This window comes from Myotis myotis, unplaced genomic scaffold (genome assembly GCF_014108235.1).
Source record: "Myotis myotis isolate mMyoMyo1 unplaced genomic scaffold, mMyoMyo1.p scaffold_m19_p_17, whole genome shotgun sequence".
NCBI lineage: Eukaryota > Metazoa > Chordata > Mammalia > Chiroptera > Vespertilionidae > Myotis > Myotis myotis.
In genome coordinates, this window is record NW_023416321.1 from 40399266 (window position 1) to 40418756 (window position 19491).

General features: G+C 44.3%; 1 protein-coding gene across 1 annotated transcript in view; it reads left to right on the forward strand.

Moving 5' to 3' along the window:
• The window catches only part of DNAH2 (dynein axonemal heavy chain 2), a 108614-nt gene that overhangs the window by 41386 nt on the left and 47737 nt on the right, over nt 1–19491 (forward strand). Inside the window, exons 24-41 of the mRNA XM_036341481.1 lie at nt 225–388; nt 1706–1867; nt 1973–2076; nt 3690–3846; nt 3992–4074; nt 4190–4370; nt 4713–4851; nt 9599–9816; nt 10068–10169; nt 10489–10614; nt 10926–11036; nt 11342–11530; nt 11951–12054; nt 12153–12342; nt 12838–13018; nt 14128–14255; nt 14584–14736; nt 15456–15581. Coding sequence (XP_036197374.1) covers nt 225–388; nt 1706–1867; nt 1973–2076; nt 3690–3846; nt 3992–4074; nt 4190–4370; nt 4713–4851; nt 9599–9816; nt 10068–10169; nt 10489–10614; nt 10926–11036; nt 11342–11530; nt 11951–12054; nt 12153–12342; nt 12838–13018; nt 14128–14255; nt 14584–14736; nt 15456–15581 — 2618 coding nt within the window. The remainder of the gene's footprint in view (nt 1–224; nt 389–1705; nt 1868–1972; nt 2077–3689; nt 3847–3991; nt 4075–4189; nt 4371–4712; nt 4852–9598; nt 9817–10067; nt 10170–10488; nt 10615–10925; nt 11037–11341; nt 11531–11950; nt 12055–12152; nt 12343–12837; nt 13019–14127; nt 14256–14583; nt 14737–15455; nt 15582–19491) is intronic.

The following is a 19491-nucleotide window of genomic DNA, read 5'->3' on the forward strand; positions in this document are numbered from 1 at the left end:
CCTTCCAAGTCCCACCTGTTTCTGATTCTTGAGCCACATGTACTAGTTTTGGTAAGATTAATCATCATCCTTTCAATGCATTTTCTCTTATTTTCCTTTCCTTCCCTCTCTCATGTGAGGAAGAAGTGAGATTTACCCACAAAGAGGTAGGAGAGCGATGACAGTCCTTTCAGAGGACCATGACCTTGAGTGGGAATCTGAGCTTCATCTGGGATTTTCCACAGGCCCCTTCACCAGTAGTGTGGGACACCAGACTGCTCTAGATCAGATCGCCCAAATGCGGGCCATGCTGAATGCCATGAGGGAAGAAGAAAACACTCTCCGTGCCAACTTGGGCATCTTCAAGATCGAGCAGCCAGCCTCCAAGGACCTGCAGAACCTGGAGAAGGTGGGGTGCTGAGTTAGGCCCTATGGTAATTAAGCATATGGGGCAGGTGAATTCACCCTAAGGGCCTGGAAAAACAGATGGGTGCATGAGGAGCTTTTTATTTTATTTTATTTTAAAATATATTTTATTGATTTCAGAGAGGAAGGAGAGGGAGAGAGAGATAGAAACATCAAAGATGAGAGAGAATCATTGATCAGCTACCTCCTGCACCTCCCACTACTGGGGATTGAGTCTGCAAGCCTGGCATGTGTCCTGACCAGAATCGAAAGGTGACCTCCTGGTTCACAGGTCGACTGTCAACCACTGAGCCATGCTGGCCGGGCATGAGTAGCTTTTTTAAAACAATTGATGTAAAATTCAGATAAGAAAAGAACCAGCTTAAAGTGAACAGTTATTCAGTGGCAGTTAGTACATTCACAGTGTTGTGTATCCATTACTTCTAGTTTTAAAACATTTTCATCACCCCAAAAGGAAACCCTGTATCCACAGCAGTCATTCCCCATCCGGTCTCTCCCCAGTCCTTGTTGGCCACTAACCTATTTCCTATGCATGTGGATTTGCTTATTCTGAACATTTTATATAAATGGAGTCATACAAATATATGGCTCTTCGTATCTGGCTTCTTTCACTTAGCATGATATCTTCAAGGTTCATCCGTGTTGTAGCATGTGCCAGTCAATATTTCATTTCTTTTTGTGGCTGGCTAGTATTCTATTGTATGAATTTACCACGTTTTGTTTATCCATTAACAAGTAGTGGACATTTGGGTTGTTTCCACCTTTCAGCTGCTGTGAGTAGTGCTGCTATGAACATGTGTGTACTTGTATTTGTTTGAGTCTCTGTTCCCAGTTCTTGTGGGTATGTACCCAGGAGTGGAATTGCTGGATCATATGGTAATTCTATGTTTGACTTTTTGAGGACTTGCCAAACTATTTCCCACAGCAGCTGCACCATTTTACACTCCCACTAGCAATGTACGAGGGTTTCTATTTCTCTGCATCCTCGCCAACACTTACTCCTCGCCCCCCACTTTTTTTTTGGGTCCTAGCCATTCTGGTGGGTGTGAAGTTGAGTCTCATTGTGGTTTTGATTTGCATGTCTCTACTGACTAATGATGCTGAATATACTTCCCTGTGCTTGTTATTTGAGGAGCTCGTAAGGCAAGAGAGTAGAGAAAGAAATCTGAATTGAGGAGGCAGCTCTATTGCCTGGAGGGAAAAACTTCTCAGATGAGAGGAGCAAAGAACCTGAGTGTTTGTCAGGAAGAAAGAGGGCAAGAGTCATGCTACTTACATCTTTCTGCTCTCTGCCACGAAGGAGCTAGACGCACTCCAGCAAATCTGGGAGATCACACGGGACTGGGAGGAAAACTGGAACCAGTGGAAGACCGGTCGGTTCCTGAACCTGCAGACAGAGACCATGGAGACCATGGCCCATGGGCTGTATCGTCGCCTTACAAGACTAGCCAAAGAGTTTAAGGTGTGCAAAGAAAGGAGGGAAAGGGGCAGAAGATAAGCCAACTGAGGAAGGGGAACTGTGCAGGTAAGATTGTCAGCTCTTCTGATACTTCCCACTTTTGCTCAGGACCGAAACTGGGAAATTATTGAAACCACTCGATCAAAACTCGAGCAGTTCAAGAGGACCATGCCTCTCATCTCAGACCTGCGAAACTCCGCTCTTAGAGAGAGGTAAGTCTCCTCCGCTCCTGGGGTGACCGTCTGGCCTGTCCCCTCGGTGGTGATCATAGCTCTCTGTGCACCTCTGTCTACAAACACACTTCTGGAAGAGACCTTCATTAGAGCCTGCCATGGTCCTCTGTTTCTCGCACTGTCCTGGATTCTGTATTCCTTCTCTGCTTCCTTCCCCCTCTGTCTCCTCTCACTTTATGCCATCTGTCTTAGCTAAGCTTTATGCCTTCTGCCATACAAAAGTTATTTTGATGCAGCCAAAAGTATAACTTTCTTTCTTTTTAAAAAATAGTTTATTGATTTTTAGAAAGAGAGGAAAGGAGAGGGAGAGGGAGAGAGAGAGAAACTTTGATGTGAGAGTGTAACATCCATCTGCTGCCTCCCTACAAGGGATCAAGCCCACAACCAGGGCATGCGCCCTTGACTGGGAATTAAACCAGCAACCTTTTGCTGCACAGAACAACGCCCAACCAATGAGCCACACTGGCCAGGGCAACAACTTTCTTTATGGTTTTTGCTTCTGTGCCTTGTTTAAGACCTCCCTTACCCCAGAGTTATAAATTCATCCTCTCCAACTTTCTTTTAATTCTTTCTACTTTTGTTTTTCAAATTTAATAGAAGGGTCCTTTGAAACCATTGAGTATAGAATAAACTATTTTACAAATGGTGTTTTAGTAATTAATTACCTATCTATTTAGGAGAAAATAATTTTACTTCTTTTGCATTGCCTCCAGGGATAATGTTTTTGGCAATGTTTCACCATTAAGTATGGGGTTAAGTATAACCTAACCACTTTATTTACTTAACTTATTTAATCTCTCTAAGCCTCAGTTTCTTCATATATAAATGGAATGACAATAATTCATCATTTATACAGGGGTGTGGAAACTTTTTTCTGCCAAGGGCCATTTGGATATTTATAACATCATTCGTGGGCCATGCAAAATTATCCCCTTAAAAATTAATCTGCTATACTTAACATTTAATGAACTCACCCCCAATGCGTTGGCAGGACCAGACCAAATGATTTTGTGGGCCTTATATGGCCTACGGGCTGGACATTTCCCACCCCTGATTTATAGAGTGGTTGTGAGAATTAAGTGAGATGTTTCATGTAGGGCACTTAGCCCAGCACAGAATCTATAATAAAACTGTAGTGATCCATCTTAACTCCCTTCTCCTGAGAATCGCACATCAATCTCTGTATTCCCCACAGTGCCTAAGTTGCCTGTTAGAGCCTTTTTAGTAAATAGGGGTGAAATCATGAATGAATAAATATACATCATAATATCCCATTGGGCAGCTGCTTACGGATGTCCTCTCCTAGGAAGATATTCTAAAGGTCCAAGAATTTTGGAGTGAGAGGCATTTCTCACATACTCTCCACACTCTGCTCCCTGCTCCCAGACCATGGGTGATAGTTGAGTAGACGATAAGGAGCATTAGAATCAAAGGGTCAGAGAGGTCAGAGATCTGGGTCCAAGAAAAATAATGAAAGAAGAACAAGGCTTTTCAGGGAGGGAACTGACGATGAGAGGTGATAACTAGTGCTAATACTTTTCAGCAGGCCCTGGTGTTCTGCCCTCTAAACTGACCTCTGTCCTTGGCTGCAGGCACTGGGATCAGGTCAGGGATGAGATCCAACGGGAGTTTGATCAGGAATCTGAAAGTTTTACTTTGGAGAAGATTGTGGAACTTGGAATGGATCAACACGTGGAGAAGATTGGGGAGATCTCTGCCTCAGCAACCAAAGAACTGGCAATAGAGTTGGTATGACAGAGTCCTCTCCATACTCCCCGCTTCCTAAGCCTGGAGCAAAGGCTTCCAGCTTTTTATCGTCTGATGGCTTCTTGCAGCTCCTGTTCCCCTTGGGGATTAATATCTGATTGTTGTGTCCCCCGATTTCTTTCCACAGGCATTACAAAACATTGCCAAGACCTGGGAAGTGATTCAGCTAGACTTAATACCCTACAAGGATAAGGGCTATCACCGGCTCAGGTAGAGAGGGCCTCGGGGAGCGAGAGAGGGGAGGGCTGTGTGACCTGGGCTGCGGAGCGGGGACCAAGGACTGGCAGATGGGGAAGGAACATGATTTTGATGCTTTCCTCCCCAGAGGCACAGAGGAAGTATTCCAGGCACTGGAAGATAACCAGGTGGCTCTGTCCACCATGAAGGCATCTCGTTTTGTCAAGGCCTTTGAGAAGGAGGTGGACCACTGGGAGCGCTGCCTCTCCCTCATCTTGGAAGTTATTGAGACAGTGCTCACAGTACAGCGTCAGTGGATGTACCTGGAGGTCAGGACTCACAGCCTGAGCTCTTTCTACGCCTTGTTTTCACTCCCTTATTTGCATAGGACCTAATATGTGCCCCGTTATCAGCTTCATTTTCCCACTGTCACAGCGATTCTTCATTCAGGACCCAAGCACTAGTTATTACCTCTCATCATCAGTTCCCTCCCTGAAAAGCCTTGTTCTTCTTTCATTATTTTTCTTGGACCCAGATCTCTGACCTCTCTGACCCTTTGATTCTAATGCTCCTTATCTTCTCTCAACTATCACCCATGGTCTGGGAGCAGGGAGCAGAGTGTGGAGAGTATGTGAGAAACGCCTCTCACTCCAAAATTCTTGGCCCTTCAGAATATCTTCCTAGGAGAGGACATCCGTAAGCAGCTGCCCAATGAATCAGCCTTATTTGACCAGATCAACAGCAGGTGGAAAACCATCATGGAGCGGATGAGCAAGGACAACAATGCTCTCCGGAGCACCCACTATCCAGGTCTGAGCTCCCTGGCCTCTTGCCCTGACATAACCTCAGGTTGCGTTTTATGTGTGAAGTCATGGCCACTTGGTTCACTTATTGAAAGATGACTATTGTACCTGGCCGCCATACCATCACCATGGCTACTTCTAAGCGTTAAATAATAGTCAGTAAATTCAGTTCAATAAATGTTTGAGTGGAGTACAATGTAGTGGTTAAGAGAATGGGATATGGAATCGGGCAGACAAATTCAAAATCTGACTTATGCTTTACTGATTGTATGCTCTTGGGCAGCTCCCTCCCTCCATGCCACAGTTTCCTCACCTGTAGTAGGGGGATTAATGATAGCTATTTCTCAGGGTTTACAAGAGTTATACAGGAGTACGTAACACTGAGTAGAGGGTCTGCTGTAAAGTTAGTGCTCAATTAATAACACTGTGTCTCAGGAAGTCCTGATTGAGAAATCCCTCTTCTCTCTCTCTCTTTTTTTAATATGTTTTTATTTATTTCAGGGAGGAAAGGAGAAGGACAGAGAGAGAAACATCAACAATGAGAGAGAATCATTGATTGGCTGCCTCCTGCACACCCCACACTGGGGATTGAACCTGCAACCAAGTCATATACCCTGACCGGGAATTGAACTGTAAACTCCTGGTTCTTAGGTCAATGCTCAACCACTGAGCCACACCAGCAGGACTCCCTCTTCTCTAGCTGACTCATCTCATGAGATGATGCAGATAACTGAGATCAGGCAAATAAAGCACTTATCACATTAAATGCCACAGAGTAAGCCCTTGGTTACTATTAGCTAGTGTTATTATTACATTGACTTTATTATTATTTTTCTTTATTTTATTTTTTTCATCACTATTTATGCCCCCATACCCTCTTCCACCTCCACCCACCCACTCCCCTCACCCCTGCAAACATTGACTTTAGTTATCAGATTAACTAGTCTTCATTGTAGATACTTTGGTAGGGGATGGGGAAAGAGGTAAACATGGTGAGGCCTGGTTGATTGCTATATATTGGCCTAAAGAATCAGGAAGTCATGTTTTTTGTGACTGGCACCTACAATGGGTATCCTGAGGAGAGAGTTTTGTCAAGTGGTACAGAGAACTTCTTTATTTTGCTTAGGGTCAAATCTAACAATTCTTCCTTTTCCTAAGAATTGAGTATACATATAAGAAACCCCACATAATTATTCTGATAAAATGTAAGTATTAGGTTATGCAAAGTTGAGTGACAACATGTATTATTCTGCTGTTAGTGTTGCACCCACCTGGTGTCATTTATAGTTATTGCAACACTAGAGGCTCAATGCACAAAATTTGTGCAAGGGTCTCGGCCCTTGCAGCCGCGGTGGCTTGCCTCAGCCCTCGCAGCCCAGGCTGTCTGGTCTAATTAGCATATTATACTTTTATTATTATAGATTATTGACTACTAGAGGCCCAGTGCACAAAATTCATGCACAGGGGTGAGAGAGGGGGTCCCTCACTTGGCCTGCACCCTCTCGCAATCCGGGACCCCTTGGGAGATGTCTGACTGCTGGATTAGGCCTGATCCCACAGGGTTTGGGGGATTGGGCCTAAACTGGCAATTGGACATCCCTCTCGAAACAGGGACTGCTGGCTCCTAACTGCTCGCCTGCCTGCCTGACTGATCACACCTAACCATTCTGCATGCCTGCCTCATTGTCCCAACCACTTGCCTGCCTGCCTGATCACCCCTAATCACTCTGCTTGCCTGCCTGATCACCTGTAACTGCTCACCTGCCTGCCTGATTGCCCCTAACCACCTCTGCCTTGGCTCCCTCCACAGCGGCTTCATCTGGAAGGACTTCCAGAATGATGTCCAGAAGGTTGTTTGGCTGTCTGGTCTAATTAGCATATTATGCTTTTATTATTATAGATGTTCCCCAAGCTTGTACTTTACATCCCTGTGACTATATTATAACTGCCAATTTGTACTTTTCAATTCTTTCACCTTGTTCACCCAGCCTCCCAATCCCTCTCTCATCTGGCAGTCATCAGTTTGTTCTCTGTGTCGATGAGGTTTTTAAAAAATTTTTCTTTTTAAAGAAGTATGTTTTTATTGATTTCAGAGAGAGGAAAGGAGAGGTAGAGAGAGATAGAAATATCAATGATGAGAGAGAATCATCGATTGGCTGCCTCCTGCATGCCCCCTACTGGGGATTGAGCCTGCAACCTGGGCATGTGCCCTGACAGGGAATCCAACTGTGACCTCCTGGTTCATAGGTTGATACTCAAACACTGAGCCTCCCAGGCCGGGTTATGAGGGCTTTTTTTTCTTTTCCTTATTTTTGTTGATACAGATGTCCCCATTTCCCTTCTCCCCCCGCCACCATTTTTTTTTTAAAGGAGGGAAGATAAACTATAAATAACACTAGTAACTTTTTTTTGATGAATTACAAATAATGTTAATAGTAAGAACACTCAAGGACAAGAAGTAAGAGAAAAGAAAAACAATATTTTTTTAAAACATTTGCATTACAAAACCCCAAGGTGCACATGGCAACAAATTCACCCACTCCCACTAAAAAACTACTATAACCTGAAATATAAATATAATTATTCATCCTTCTCTTAAAGAAATATTTTATCTCCGTGCTCCCACTCATTCACAGCCCTAAAAAAGTGTCAGTATTCTCAAAATGATGTCTAATCTTTACTTCCACTCCTATGGGAGTGGCTTTCAGAGGAAGATTTGCCCTGCTACCTGAATAACTAAGAATTTTAAAAGAGAAAATCCAAATATCTTTCACTTGCCTCATAAGGCCTCGGTGAAGCATAATCCCTATCCCAGACATCCCTTGCCTATAGGAGGGACAGGAGGGGCAGATAAGGGCACTGGGGGCAATCATTTCTACTGTAGCCCCAACAGGATTGCAGAGGCTGGGAGTCCTGAGACTCTCCGACTGTTAGGGGAGAGCAAACAGCCCCAGCCCCACCCCTCCTTCCCCCTGGCTATCACCACATTGTTATCTGGTCTGCTTACGCATATCTGTTATTTGGCTACTTCAACTTCTTTCATCCAGTTCCCCCTCCCCCTGCCCCTCTGACAGCTATCAGTCTGTTCCATGTATCCATGTCTCTGTTTTTGTTTTGTTCGTCGGTTTATTTAGTTCATTGGATTTCACATATAAGTGAGATCATATGGTATATGAATTTGTTTCTGTTTTGTTTTATCTATTTTGTTTTTTAGATTCCACATAAGTGAAATCATATGCATTTGTCTTTCTCTGTCTGACTTACATTACTTAGCATAATACCCTGTAGGTCCATTCATGTTGTCGCAAATGGTTAAGACTTTATTCTTTTTATGACTAAGTAATATTTCATTGTCTATATGTAGCACATTTTTTTCATTCATTCAGCTTTTGATTGGAGCATTTAATCCATTTACATTTGAAGTAATTATTGATAGGTATGTAGTTATTGCCATTTTATTAATAGTTTCCTGATTGTCTTTATAGTTCTCTGTTCCTTTCTTATTCTCTTGCTCTCTTCTCTCTCTTTTAAAAAATATATTTTATTGATTTTTACAGAGAAGAAGGGAGAGGGATAGAGAGTTAGAAACATTGATCAGCTGCCTCCTGCACACCCCCTACTGGGGATGTGCCCGCAATCAAGGTACATGCCCTTGACCGGAATCAATCCAAACCGGTTAGGGCTCTTGCTCTCTTCTCTTGTATGTTGATAACTTTCCGTAGATTCCTTTCTCTTTATTTCTGTGGATCCCTTCTTTATTTCTTGAATACCTTGTAGACTTTGAGTTTGTGGTTGCCATGTTTGTGGTTGCCAGGCATCTGTTTTAAGTTGCTGGTTGCTTAATTTCAAACACATCACTACCAGTTTTACTTGATCCCTCCACATTTGTTTTGTCATTTTTTCACTTTTTGTGTATGTATGTTTGTGTGTATCCCTTAATTTGCTGTTGTAATTACACATAATCTTTCTACTTTTGCCTTTTAACCTTAAACTAGTGTTAGTGTTGGGTGATCTATGACTTTTATTATGTGTTTGCCTTTGTCAGTTGAGAATTTTTTTTGGCGATATTTTCTTACTCATATTTTTTCTTCTTCTTCAAGAAGTCCCTTTAACATTTCTTGTAATACTGATTTGATGGTGATGAACTCCTTCAGCTTTTTCTTGTCTGGGAAGCTCTTTATCTGTCCTTTGATTTTAAATGGTAGCTTTGATTTTAAAAGATAGAGTAATCTTGGTTGTAGGCCCTTGCTTTTCAGCACTTTGAATGTTTTGTGCCAATTCCTGTCTAGTGCTCTTTTCACACTGCTATATTATTACAACTCTAGTCATTGCAGTCCTCTTTTATTGTGTGCATGAGATAAGTATTTGATTCTAATGATTTGACTTGTTAGGTTGTATATGTGTAGAACAATCTCTAATTTTCAGACTCTTGGGGTAACTGGCAGAGCCCTAGTTCTTTGGTGAAATGAAACTGTTCCAAAGACTGAGGAGAGATGTAGTATATTAATAGAATCATATGTGGTATATAATAATGTATAATGTATGTAATAGTGTATAATGAATACTTTATAGTGAATTAATAGAGAATGGGATAAGCATGATGGATTGATTGGGGACACTTCTCTGCTTCCTAAAACAATTATGACAATCTGTACTCATTCAAGAACTGGCAGAGTAGATATAGTTGGATACTCTAGATCTACTCAGGACAGTGGTAAAAGCCATCAAATGTCATTTATTGCTTTTCTTCCCAGGTCTCCTGGACTCATTGATAGAAATGAATGCAATCCTGGAAGATATTCAGAAGTCTCTGGATATGTATTTAGAGACCAAACGCCATATTTTCCCCCGCTTCTATTTCCTGTCCAATGATGACCTCCTGGAGATTCTGGGCCAGTCTCGCAACCCAGAGGCTGTGCAGCCACACCTCAAAAAATGCTTTGACAACATCAAATTTCTGAGAATGCAGAAGGTATATAGAGTTGGCTATAATGAGATGAAGGGCAGGGGAGGATGTTGAGGTCAAGCTATTCAAGGCCTTGAAGGATATCCCCCAATGGGAGGGGGATATTAATGATTCTGGTTTATGTGGGATAGAACTTTTTAGAATTGGTAATATTGAGGGGAGAGGAGCAGACATTACTCTGAAAGGGGTCCAAACACCATCTAGGCAGATTCTAGGAGTAAGCAGTCCAGGCCATTAATAGCTTCTTATTTCTACAGGTTGGGGGACCCAGCAGCAAATGGGAAGCTGTGGGAATGTTTTCAGGTGATGGCGAATATATTGATTTCCTCCACTCGGTAATTTTAGAAGGGCCTGTGGAGGTGAGTTGTGGCACAGGTTTAAGAATCAAGTTGATTTTATTCCCGTTAGGAAGTTTGCTTGCTCTGTGAGGAGAGAACATCTCTGTGAAGGGAAATTAACCACGTTTTGCCCTTCCTGAAAACTGTAATCTCTACGGTGACCCCAAAAATCTGTCATCTGGCCTCCATATCCCCCAGGGGCCCATGCCAGATACTACCCAGGTTCTACTTTTATCTTTGGTCCATGCCCTGCAGTTCTGTTGCTTAAGCACCTTTCCCCGTGGGGACTCGTGTCTTGGCCTCTGAGGCCGAGCCATCCTGTTCTCTCACCTCTCCTCAGTCCTGGCTTGGCGATGTGGAGCGGAACATGAGGGTAACCCTACGGGACCTTCTCCGGAACTGCCGTCTGGCCCTCAAGAAGTTTCTTAACAAGAGGGACAAATGGGTGAAGGATTGGGCTGGCCAGGTGAGCTCGGGTCAATAGAAATGAAGGAACAAGAAACATAGGGCTGAAAGGGAGCAGCAAAGGTAAAGACAAAATCTTAAATATGAAAATGCTGGTTTAAAAAAAAATGCTGGTTTCTTGTGCCCCTGCTCTGGGCCTAGGCCCTGGAACCCTGCATGCCAGACCCTTAGCTCCTAACTTTAAGTATGTGCCCCACCCTTCGGAGCAGATTAGCATATGAGAGAGTAGCGCCTGGTCCCTCGATATGGGAGCTGGGCTGTGTGGGTAGCCAGGGACAGGGTTTTGGGATACAGCCTCTGTACATGTGTTAGGTGGTGATCGCTGCCAGTCAGATCCAGTGGACGGCTGATGTCGCCAAGTGCCTGCAGACAGCTAAGGAGCGGGGAGACAAGAAAATCCTCAAGGTCATGAAGAAGAAGCAGGTGGGGAACCCTACAAGTAGGATGGGCCTGGAGTTAGAGTTGGAGGGAGGGAGTGATAAATTGGAGTCAGAATTAGAGATGAGCTGGTGGGAAAGGGTCAGAATGAGGGTGCTTTATGGGAGAAGTCAGTGAGGAAAGTTTGGGTGGAATAGAAGTACCTTTTTCTATGCTGATATTGGGGATCTGGAGTTAGAGTGGGGTTGGGATTAGCTTGAGGTTGAAAGTTGAGTTAGGCTGGGACGAGGTGGGATTGACTTTGATTGCATTGATCCATCTGCTCTCTTCCCTGCCACCTCATTCTGCAGGTGTCAATACTGAATAAGTATTCAGAAGCTATCAGGGGGAACTTGACCAAGATCATGAGGCTTAAAATTGTGGCGCTGGTGACCATAGAAGTTCATGCCCGAGATGTGTTGGAGAAGCTTTATAAGAGTGGCCTCATGGATGTCAATGCTTTTGAGTGGCTCAGCCAACTGCGCTTCTACTGGGAGAAGGTGCAGATGGGCCAGCTCCCCACTCTTGTACCTTAAACACAATCCTAATGCATTAATTAAATTCCTATTCTCTAAATACAATAATATTCTAATCTAAGCCTTAGTCCTATTACAGTGCCCTAATCTAGTTCTTAACTCTGTCGCAAGTCTCTTAAATCAGAAATGGCAACCATTTTCCAGTTGGTATTCACTATGGTGTCACTTGACCGGAACTAGAAAGACTGCTGCAATGGACTAGGGTTGACATGCAATGAACCCAGTGTCCATCTTGGCTATAAACTCTTTCCTCTTTCTAACTCTAAACGGAACCCCTCATCTTCTAAATCTGACCTCCTTGCATCACCAGCCCTACTCTCAGTCATTGCCCAGCTCTAACTCTTCCTCTAAGCCCACCTCTCTCGTACTCTGCCATTTCTCCAGGATCTTGATGATTGTATCATCCGCCAGACCAACACACAATTCCAGTATGGCTATGAGTACTTGGGTAACTCTGGCCGGCTTGTCATCACCCCCCTTACAGACAGGTCAGCCATGTGGGATGAACAAGGTGTTTGGGTGGGGGCAGCGAATGCTGAGTGAAGGCTCCCAGGAGTCTGACTTGAGTCCTGTCCTGAATTCTCAGGTGTTACATGACACTGACGACAGCATTGCACCTGCATCGAGGGGGCTCCCCCAAAGGCCCAGCCGGCACGGGGAAGACAGAGACCGTCAAGGACCTGGGCAAGTCCCTTGGCATCTACGTCATCGTGGTCAACTGTTCCGAGGGCCTGGACTACAAGTCCATGGGCCGCATGTACTCAGGCCTGGCCCAGGTCAGCATCCTGCCATCCTGTCCCAGAGGCCCCTTAAATATCTTTAGTCCCAGAAAATCAGCTGGAACCCGAATCTGATTTAGTGCTTTGTAACTGACAACATTACATCACCTCAGTTCTTAAAATTGTACCTCCCTGAACTACACTCTGCTTATTTGCAAAATCAGAAGATTCTCTAAGGATTAAATAAGTTAATGCCTGTAAACTGGTGCATAGTGTATGCGCTCAGTGTTCCCAAGTTCTCTACCCGTCTCTTTCCAACTCACACCTTTTCTAGCATTCCCCCGGACTGTCCCTGTCTGATGGAAAGCTCTGGCCAGGAACTACAACAGCACTATGCTCCCACTGCCCACTTCCCTGCCCCCCTCCTTACATTTTGGAGGCTACCTCGCCTATCAGAACACTCCAGGCAGGGCTATGTTAGTCACACCTTCTAGTTTCTCCCAACCTGGGGTACTTCTCTTGCTGTCAGTGAATCTGCCTCCCACCCTACAGACAGGTGCCTGGGGCTGCTTTGATGAGTTTAACCGCATCAACATTGAGGTGCTGTCAGTGGTGGCCCAGCAGATCCTGTCAATCCTATCTGCCCTGGCTGCCAGCCTCACCCGCTTCTATTTTGAGGGCTTTGAAATAAATCTGGTGTGGTCCTGTGGGATCTTCATCACCATGAATCCTGGTAAGGGCCAGGGAATAGATGGGGCTCCAGGGGCAGGGGGAGAACTGGGTGTCCAGGGCAAACAACTGTGTCTTGCCAGGCCCGTGTATTTAGCCAAGTAAAATATGGCTAAAGACAGCGAAGTATGAGAGAAGAACAAACACAAGACTTTCTGGGAGAAGGGGAGGCTACGTGTATAGAAAGTGAGGCAAAAGTAGGTTTATAGTTGTGGGCACACAACATATAGAGTTTATTCCTGTATTATTTATTAACTAGAGGCCCAGTGCACAGATTCGTGCACATTGAAAGGAAATTAATTAAAAGTTGGCTGGTGGGGCAGGACTGGGCCAGAAGGGCGTCTGCAGAGTGAGCAGGGTCCCTCCAGCAAGTGGGGTCCCTTGGCCTGGCCTGCGGGGATCGGGCAGAAACCAGCAGTCCGACACCCCCCAAGGGGTCCTGGAGTTCGAGAGGGCACTCTGCAAAGTTACCGTTGCTCAGCAACTCCTGCGTTGAGCGTCTGCCCCTGGTGGGCAGTGTGCATCATAGCTACTGGTTGGACAGTCGCTTAGGCTTTTATATAGATTACGGTATTGTTTTTCCATATGAACAACTGTAAACCCTGTATATATAGCCCGAGGCTTTGAAAGTACTTAACTATCTTCTCCCGTTGAACTAGCTCCAGGAGTTCTATCTTCCATCCCTGTTGAAAATGGGAGAATCTCCCCAAAGTGAGGCAGTAGGGTCTCTCATTACTGTTCTCTAGGAATAACTCTAACAGAAGGGTCTAGGCGAAAACAGGAAAGGGTTTAGGTACCGAAAGAACCAGAGATGCAGCTGTGATTTCTATTAGGACTGACATTATAAATGGAACTTGGAGAGATGGGAACCTGGCAGCTCTGTGATTTGAGTTTGGAATAAGGCCACACAGAAAGTAAGGAAAGGCCTAGAGATAGGAAAGAGGAGCAGATTGGTATGGGAGGAGCCAGGGCCGAGATGAGAATGGAAGAAATCTTGGAGGTGGAGTTGGGGAGAAAGTTAGGATGGAGCGAGGGGAGGGGAACATGGGACTGATGGGGAAGTGAGTCTTGGGGAAGCAGTATAGATTCTAAACAAATGGCTCTGTTTTCCAGGCTATGCTGGTCGTACAGAGCTTCCTGATAATCTTAAATCCATGTTCCGTCCAATTGCCATGGTGGTGCCTGATTCAACTCTTATTGCAGAAATCATTCTCTTTGGGGAGGGCTTTGGTAACTGCAAGGTATTCCGATAATCTCTTCTTCCCCAATTATTTTATTTTCCTTCCATGATTACTCCCTGGACAGAGGACCTTCCTGAAGGCCCCACAGTCAGTTTATCCTATAAGGAATGCCCTGTCAATAGGATATGGAGGCAGAGGTCTCCCCTCTGTGTGAAGTTACAAGTCCACGATTATGCAATTGACAAGACCTCATTAGGATTGTCCATAGAGCAACTCCCAGCTGTTTCAAGTCCTGGGACTTAGCTTCTTGTATCTGTAACTTTTCCTAAATGAAGCAGAAGGGTTTGTGGAGATATAGGTTGTTTCCTCCTCTGTTTCCATTCCCCAGATTCTGGCCAAGAAGGTGTACACACTCTACTCCCTGGCTGTGCAGCAGCTCTCCAGGCAGGACCACTATGACTTTGGCCTCCGTGCGCTCACCTCCCTGCTGCGCTATGCTGGCAAGAAGCGCCGCCTGCAGCAGGATCTGTCTGATGAAGAGGTAGATCAAGGACCCGGCTCTTGACACCTCCATTGTCACTGGTTCCATGCACCTTCACTGAAGTTTTTCAGATCCTTTCTTTCCCTAGATTAGGATTCCCGCCTTTCTTCCTGTCCCCTGTGTTGCCCGATTTTACCTGTCACATTTTTTAAAATAAGTTTTTACTGATTTTTAGAGAGAGAGGAAGGGACAGGGATAGAGAGATAGAAACATCGAGAGAGAAACATCATTGATTGGCCGCCTCTGCACTCCCCTTGGGATCAAGTCCGCAACCTGGACATATGCCCTGACTGGGAATCAAACCAGGGACCTCTTGGTTCCTGGGTCAATGCTGGCCAGGCTACCTGTCATATTTTAATTTAATTTTTTAATATATTTTTATTGATTTCAGAGAGGAAGGGAGAGGGAGAGAGAGAGATAGAAACATCAATGATGAGAGAGAATCATTGATTGGCTGTCTCCTGCATGCCCTTCACTGGGGATCAAGCCTGCAACCCGGGCATGTGCCCTTGACCGGAATCGAACCCGGGACCCTGAAGTCTGTAGGATAATGCTCTATCCACTGAGCCAAACCAGCTAGGGCATGTCATGTTTTTAAAGACTAGCTCAGGTATAGCCATTGTTCTTGGCTCTCGCCCCTCACCCTTTGGAGAGGAAGGGCTTAGTGAGCACCTAGGTCCTAGCTCCTCCAGCCTGAGTCTTTGTCTTTTCCCACCTAGGTTTTGCTGCTCTCCATGAGAGATATGAACATTGCCAAGCTAACTTTGTCCGACGTGCCACTGTTCAATGCCATCGTGCAAGATCTCTTCCCCAGCATTGAGCTGCCTTCCTTTGATTACGGCAAGGTATGTGTTCCCTAATGCGCTTCCTGCCCTCAGATGTGAATGCAGATCTGGAAACATGACACTTGGTTCCCAGACCTTGCTCTGCTATTCACTAGCTGTTACCTGAGCAAGACAGTTGGCCTCTAGAAAAAGGTACAGACCTATTCAAACATTCTGTTCTCTCACCACACTCCCTATTTCTCCCCAGCCCCCAGCTCACTGGCTCAGGTACTTCCACTCATTGATACTTTGGCTTCATTGAGATCTCGAATCCACTGGCTTTTCTACTTTCTCTATATCTGCCTGCCCTCTCCTGACTCGACTTCTCTCCTCATTTAGGGAGTTTTGAGGGGAGACTGCGAGGAACTGTTTACTAGTGAGGGCAGTGGAATGGAAGGAGGGTGGTGGAGGAGGATTTTAGAAAGTACAGGAATTTTCTTCTCTGGCAGTGGTAGTTTAAATGCCCTGAATTATCCTTTCCATTGAAACCACTAAAATTCTGGATAAAAATATAAAAATACATATTTTTAAATACATTGCTAAGCTGGAAAGAAAGAAAATATTCTGGGATGGGGAGAGGAAATAAAAGCAGGAAGATAAGTGAGCGTAACAGGTGGCTTTCTTATTGAATTTAAGGAACTGGGGAGAGGAGAGAAAGTGGCCAAGTTTGGAGGTATAATAGAACACCCAGTCCTGCATGAACTTCAGTCTGGGAGGGGAAACACCCTCAGTAAATGGAAAAATGAGAAGCCCACCATTGAAAAGGGTCCATACAGTAAAGATATTTGCTTGTTTTGACAGATAATGGGAGGAGAGGGCAAACTTTTTGAAATTTCCTCACTGCAGGTCAGCCCTTATATCGTTTATGGTCATAATTTATTCTACTGTGTAATCCCCAAAATCTCAAACTTAAAGCTTAATTTTAAGTAGTTCTAGATTGTTAGCTTCCTCCAGGTGACTGGCAGAAGCAAATGCAATTTATTTATTTTTAAAATATGTTTTTTATTGATTTCAGAGAGGAAGGGAGAGGGAGAGAGAGATAGAAACATCAATGATGAGAGAGAATCATTGATTGGCCGCTTCCTGCACGCCCCCTACTGGGGATTGAGTCTGCATCCCAGGGCTGTGCCCTTGACCAGAATCAAACCTGGGACCCTTTAGTCCACAGGCCGACACTCTATCCACTGAGCCAAATTGTCTAGGGCAGAAAATGCAAATTATTTATGGAAGAGGAATTTCTGGAAGCCTCAAAGAATTATCACAAAAATTCAGGATAGAAGTCCAAGAAAATGAACAACTTCTGGTAAGAAGTCACAAAACACACAAGGGGACAAGATACCATGAATGGAAAACAGAAGAATAACAGTACAGCTGAATTAAATCCTCAAAGACTTCAGATATTGAAAATGATCAGCACAGAATTTAAAAATAACCAAATTTAATATGTTTAAAGAAATAAAAGCTTGAAACTATGAATCAGGAACAAGCGACTTCTAAATTAAGTAGGTTTAAAAAAGAGCCAATAGAATTTCTATAAATGAAAAAATAGTTTAATTGAGATTTAAAACAATTACTCAAAGAGAACCAAGATGGCGGCATAAGTAAACACTGGAGATTGCTGCCTCACACAACCACTTCAAAAATACAACTAAAAGATGGAACAGACATTATCCAGAACCACAGGAAGGCTGGCTGAGTGGAAATTCTACAACTAGAAGGAAAGAGAAAAGCATACTGAGACTCAGAGGAGGTGCGGTGCGGAAGTAAAATACTAAGGTGCGGAGGTGCATGCGGAGCGGGCTGGCGGCTGAGGGCACGATTGTCTTTTTCAATCAGGAGGGAGTCTCAGGCTCTGAGCTCCAGTTCCGGGCGAGTCTCTGGGGACCCAGACTCATACAGGAGAAACGGGACTGTCTGGCATTGGTCGGAACTCAAGAGCAGCTTTCTCTCGGAGGCACACAGCAGCGATTTCCGGGGCCTCTGAGGACAGGACTGAGAGCAGCCATACTACTCGCTCCGCCCCGCCCAGTTGATCCCCTGGAGCTCTGCCCTGCCCAAGCCGTGCAGGGAGGCTTTTGCATATGAAAGGCCTGGCCCTTTGTAATCTAAAAATTACTTAACAAACTGCAGTTGCCCAAGGCCCCAGGGCAACTTGCATTGCTTTACAGCTGGCTTCTGCAGGGTAGCCTCAGGCAGAGCTAAATTAGAACCTCCTTAGATCCAAGAGCCAGTGTACCCAGTGGTCAGAGTGGGACCATCCAATTATAACTCCACAGATCCATAAGGGACACACTCAGGGGGCAGACTCAGTGAGCACCAAAGCCCCACTGAAGCAAGTCTTGCCCCATAAGGGTGTCTTCAGCACAGAAGTTCTCCCACCGTAGACACAGCTGATTCTCACAGCCAATTGGCCTGGAGGCCAAATTCTCCCAGTGTTACCTACAACAATCAAGGCTTAACTACAACAAGACTGTGCACAAAGCCCACAAGGGGGTGCACCAAGAGTGTCTACCTCAGGTAATTGGGGAGGCTGAACCACCAGGCCCTATAGGACACTTAGCACAGAAAGGCACTCTATTGATACAGCGAAGCATAAAAAATGCTGAGACAAAGAAACAGGACACAAATGACAGAAATGGAGGAAAGCAAACTACTGGATACAGAGATCAAAACCACATTTTTAAGGTTTTTCAAGAACTTTCTAGAAACCGCCAGTAAATGTAGTGAGATCCTCAAGAAATCTAGTGAGACCCTTGATGTTGTGATAAAGGACCAACTAGAAATTAGGCATACACTGACTGAAATAAAGAATATTATACAGACTCCTAACAGCAGACCAGAGGATCACAAGAATCAAGTCAAAGATTTGAAATGCGAAGAAGCAAAAAACACCCAACCAGAAAAGCAAAATGAAAAAAGAATCTGAAAATACGAAGATAGTGTAAGGAGCCTCTGGGACAACTTCAAGCATACCAACATCCGAATTATAGGGGTGCCAGAAGAAGAGAGAGAGCAAGATATTGAAAACCTATTTGAAGAAATAATGACAGAAAACTTCCCCTACCTGGTGAAAGAAATAGACTTACAAGTCCAGGAAGCACAGAGAACCCCAAACAAAAGGAATCCAAAGAGGACCATACCAAGACACATCATATTTAAAATGCCAAGAGCAAAAGACAAAGAGAGAATCTTAAAAGCAGCAAGAGAAAAACAGTTAGTTACCTACAAGGGAGTACCCATACGACTGTCAGCTGATTTCTCAACAGAAACTATGCAGGCCAGAAGGGAGTGGCAAGAAATATTCAAAGTGATGAATAGCAAGAACCTACAACCAAGATTACTTTACCCAGCAAAGCTATTATTCAGAATTGAAGGTCAGATAAAGACCTTCACAGATAAGGAAAAGCTAAAGGAGTTCATCACCACCAAACCAATGTTATATGAAATGCTGAAAGGTATCCTTTAAGAAGAGGAAGAAGAAGAAAAAGGTAAAGATACAAATTATGAACAACAAATACACATCTATCAACAAGTGAATCTAAAAATCAAGTGAATAAAAAATCTGATGAACAGAATAAACTGGTGATTATAATAGAATCAGGGGCATAGAAAGGGAGTGGACTGACTATTCTTGGGGGGGAAAGGGGTGTGGAGGATGCGGGAAGAGACTGGACAAAAATTGTGCACCTATGGATGAGGACAGTGGGGGGGGGTGAGGGCGGAGGGAGGGGTGGGAACTGGGTAGAGGGGAGCTATGGGGGGAAAAAAGAGGAACAACTGCAATAATCTGAACAATAAAGATTTAATTTAAAAAAATCCATAAAGATACAGATTGGAATGCTTTTAACAGATTTCACTTGACACATATAGAACATTGTATGCAACAATTGTAGTTACATACTGTTCTCAAGTGTGCATGGAACATTTACCA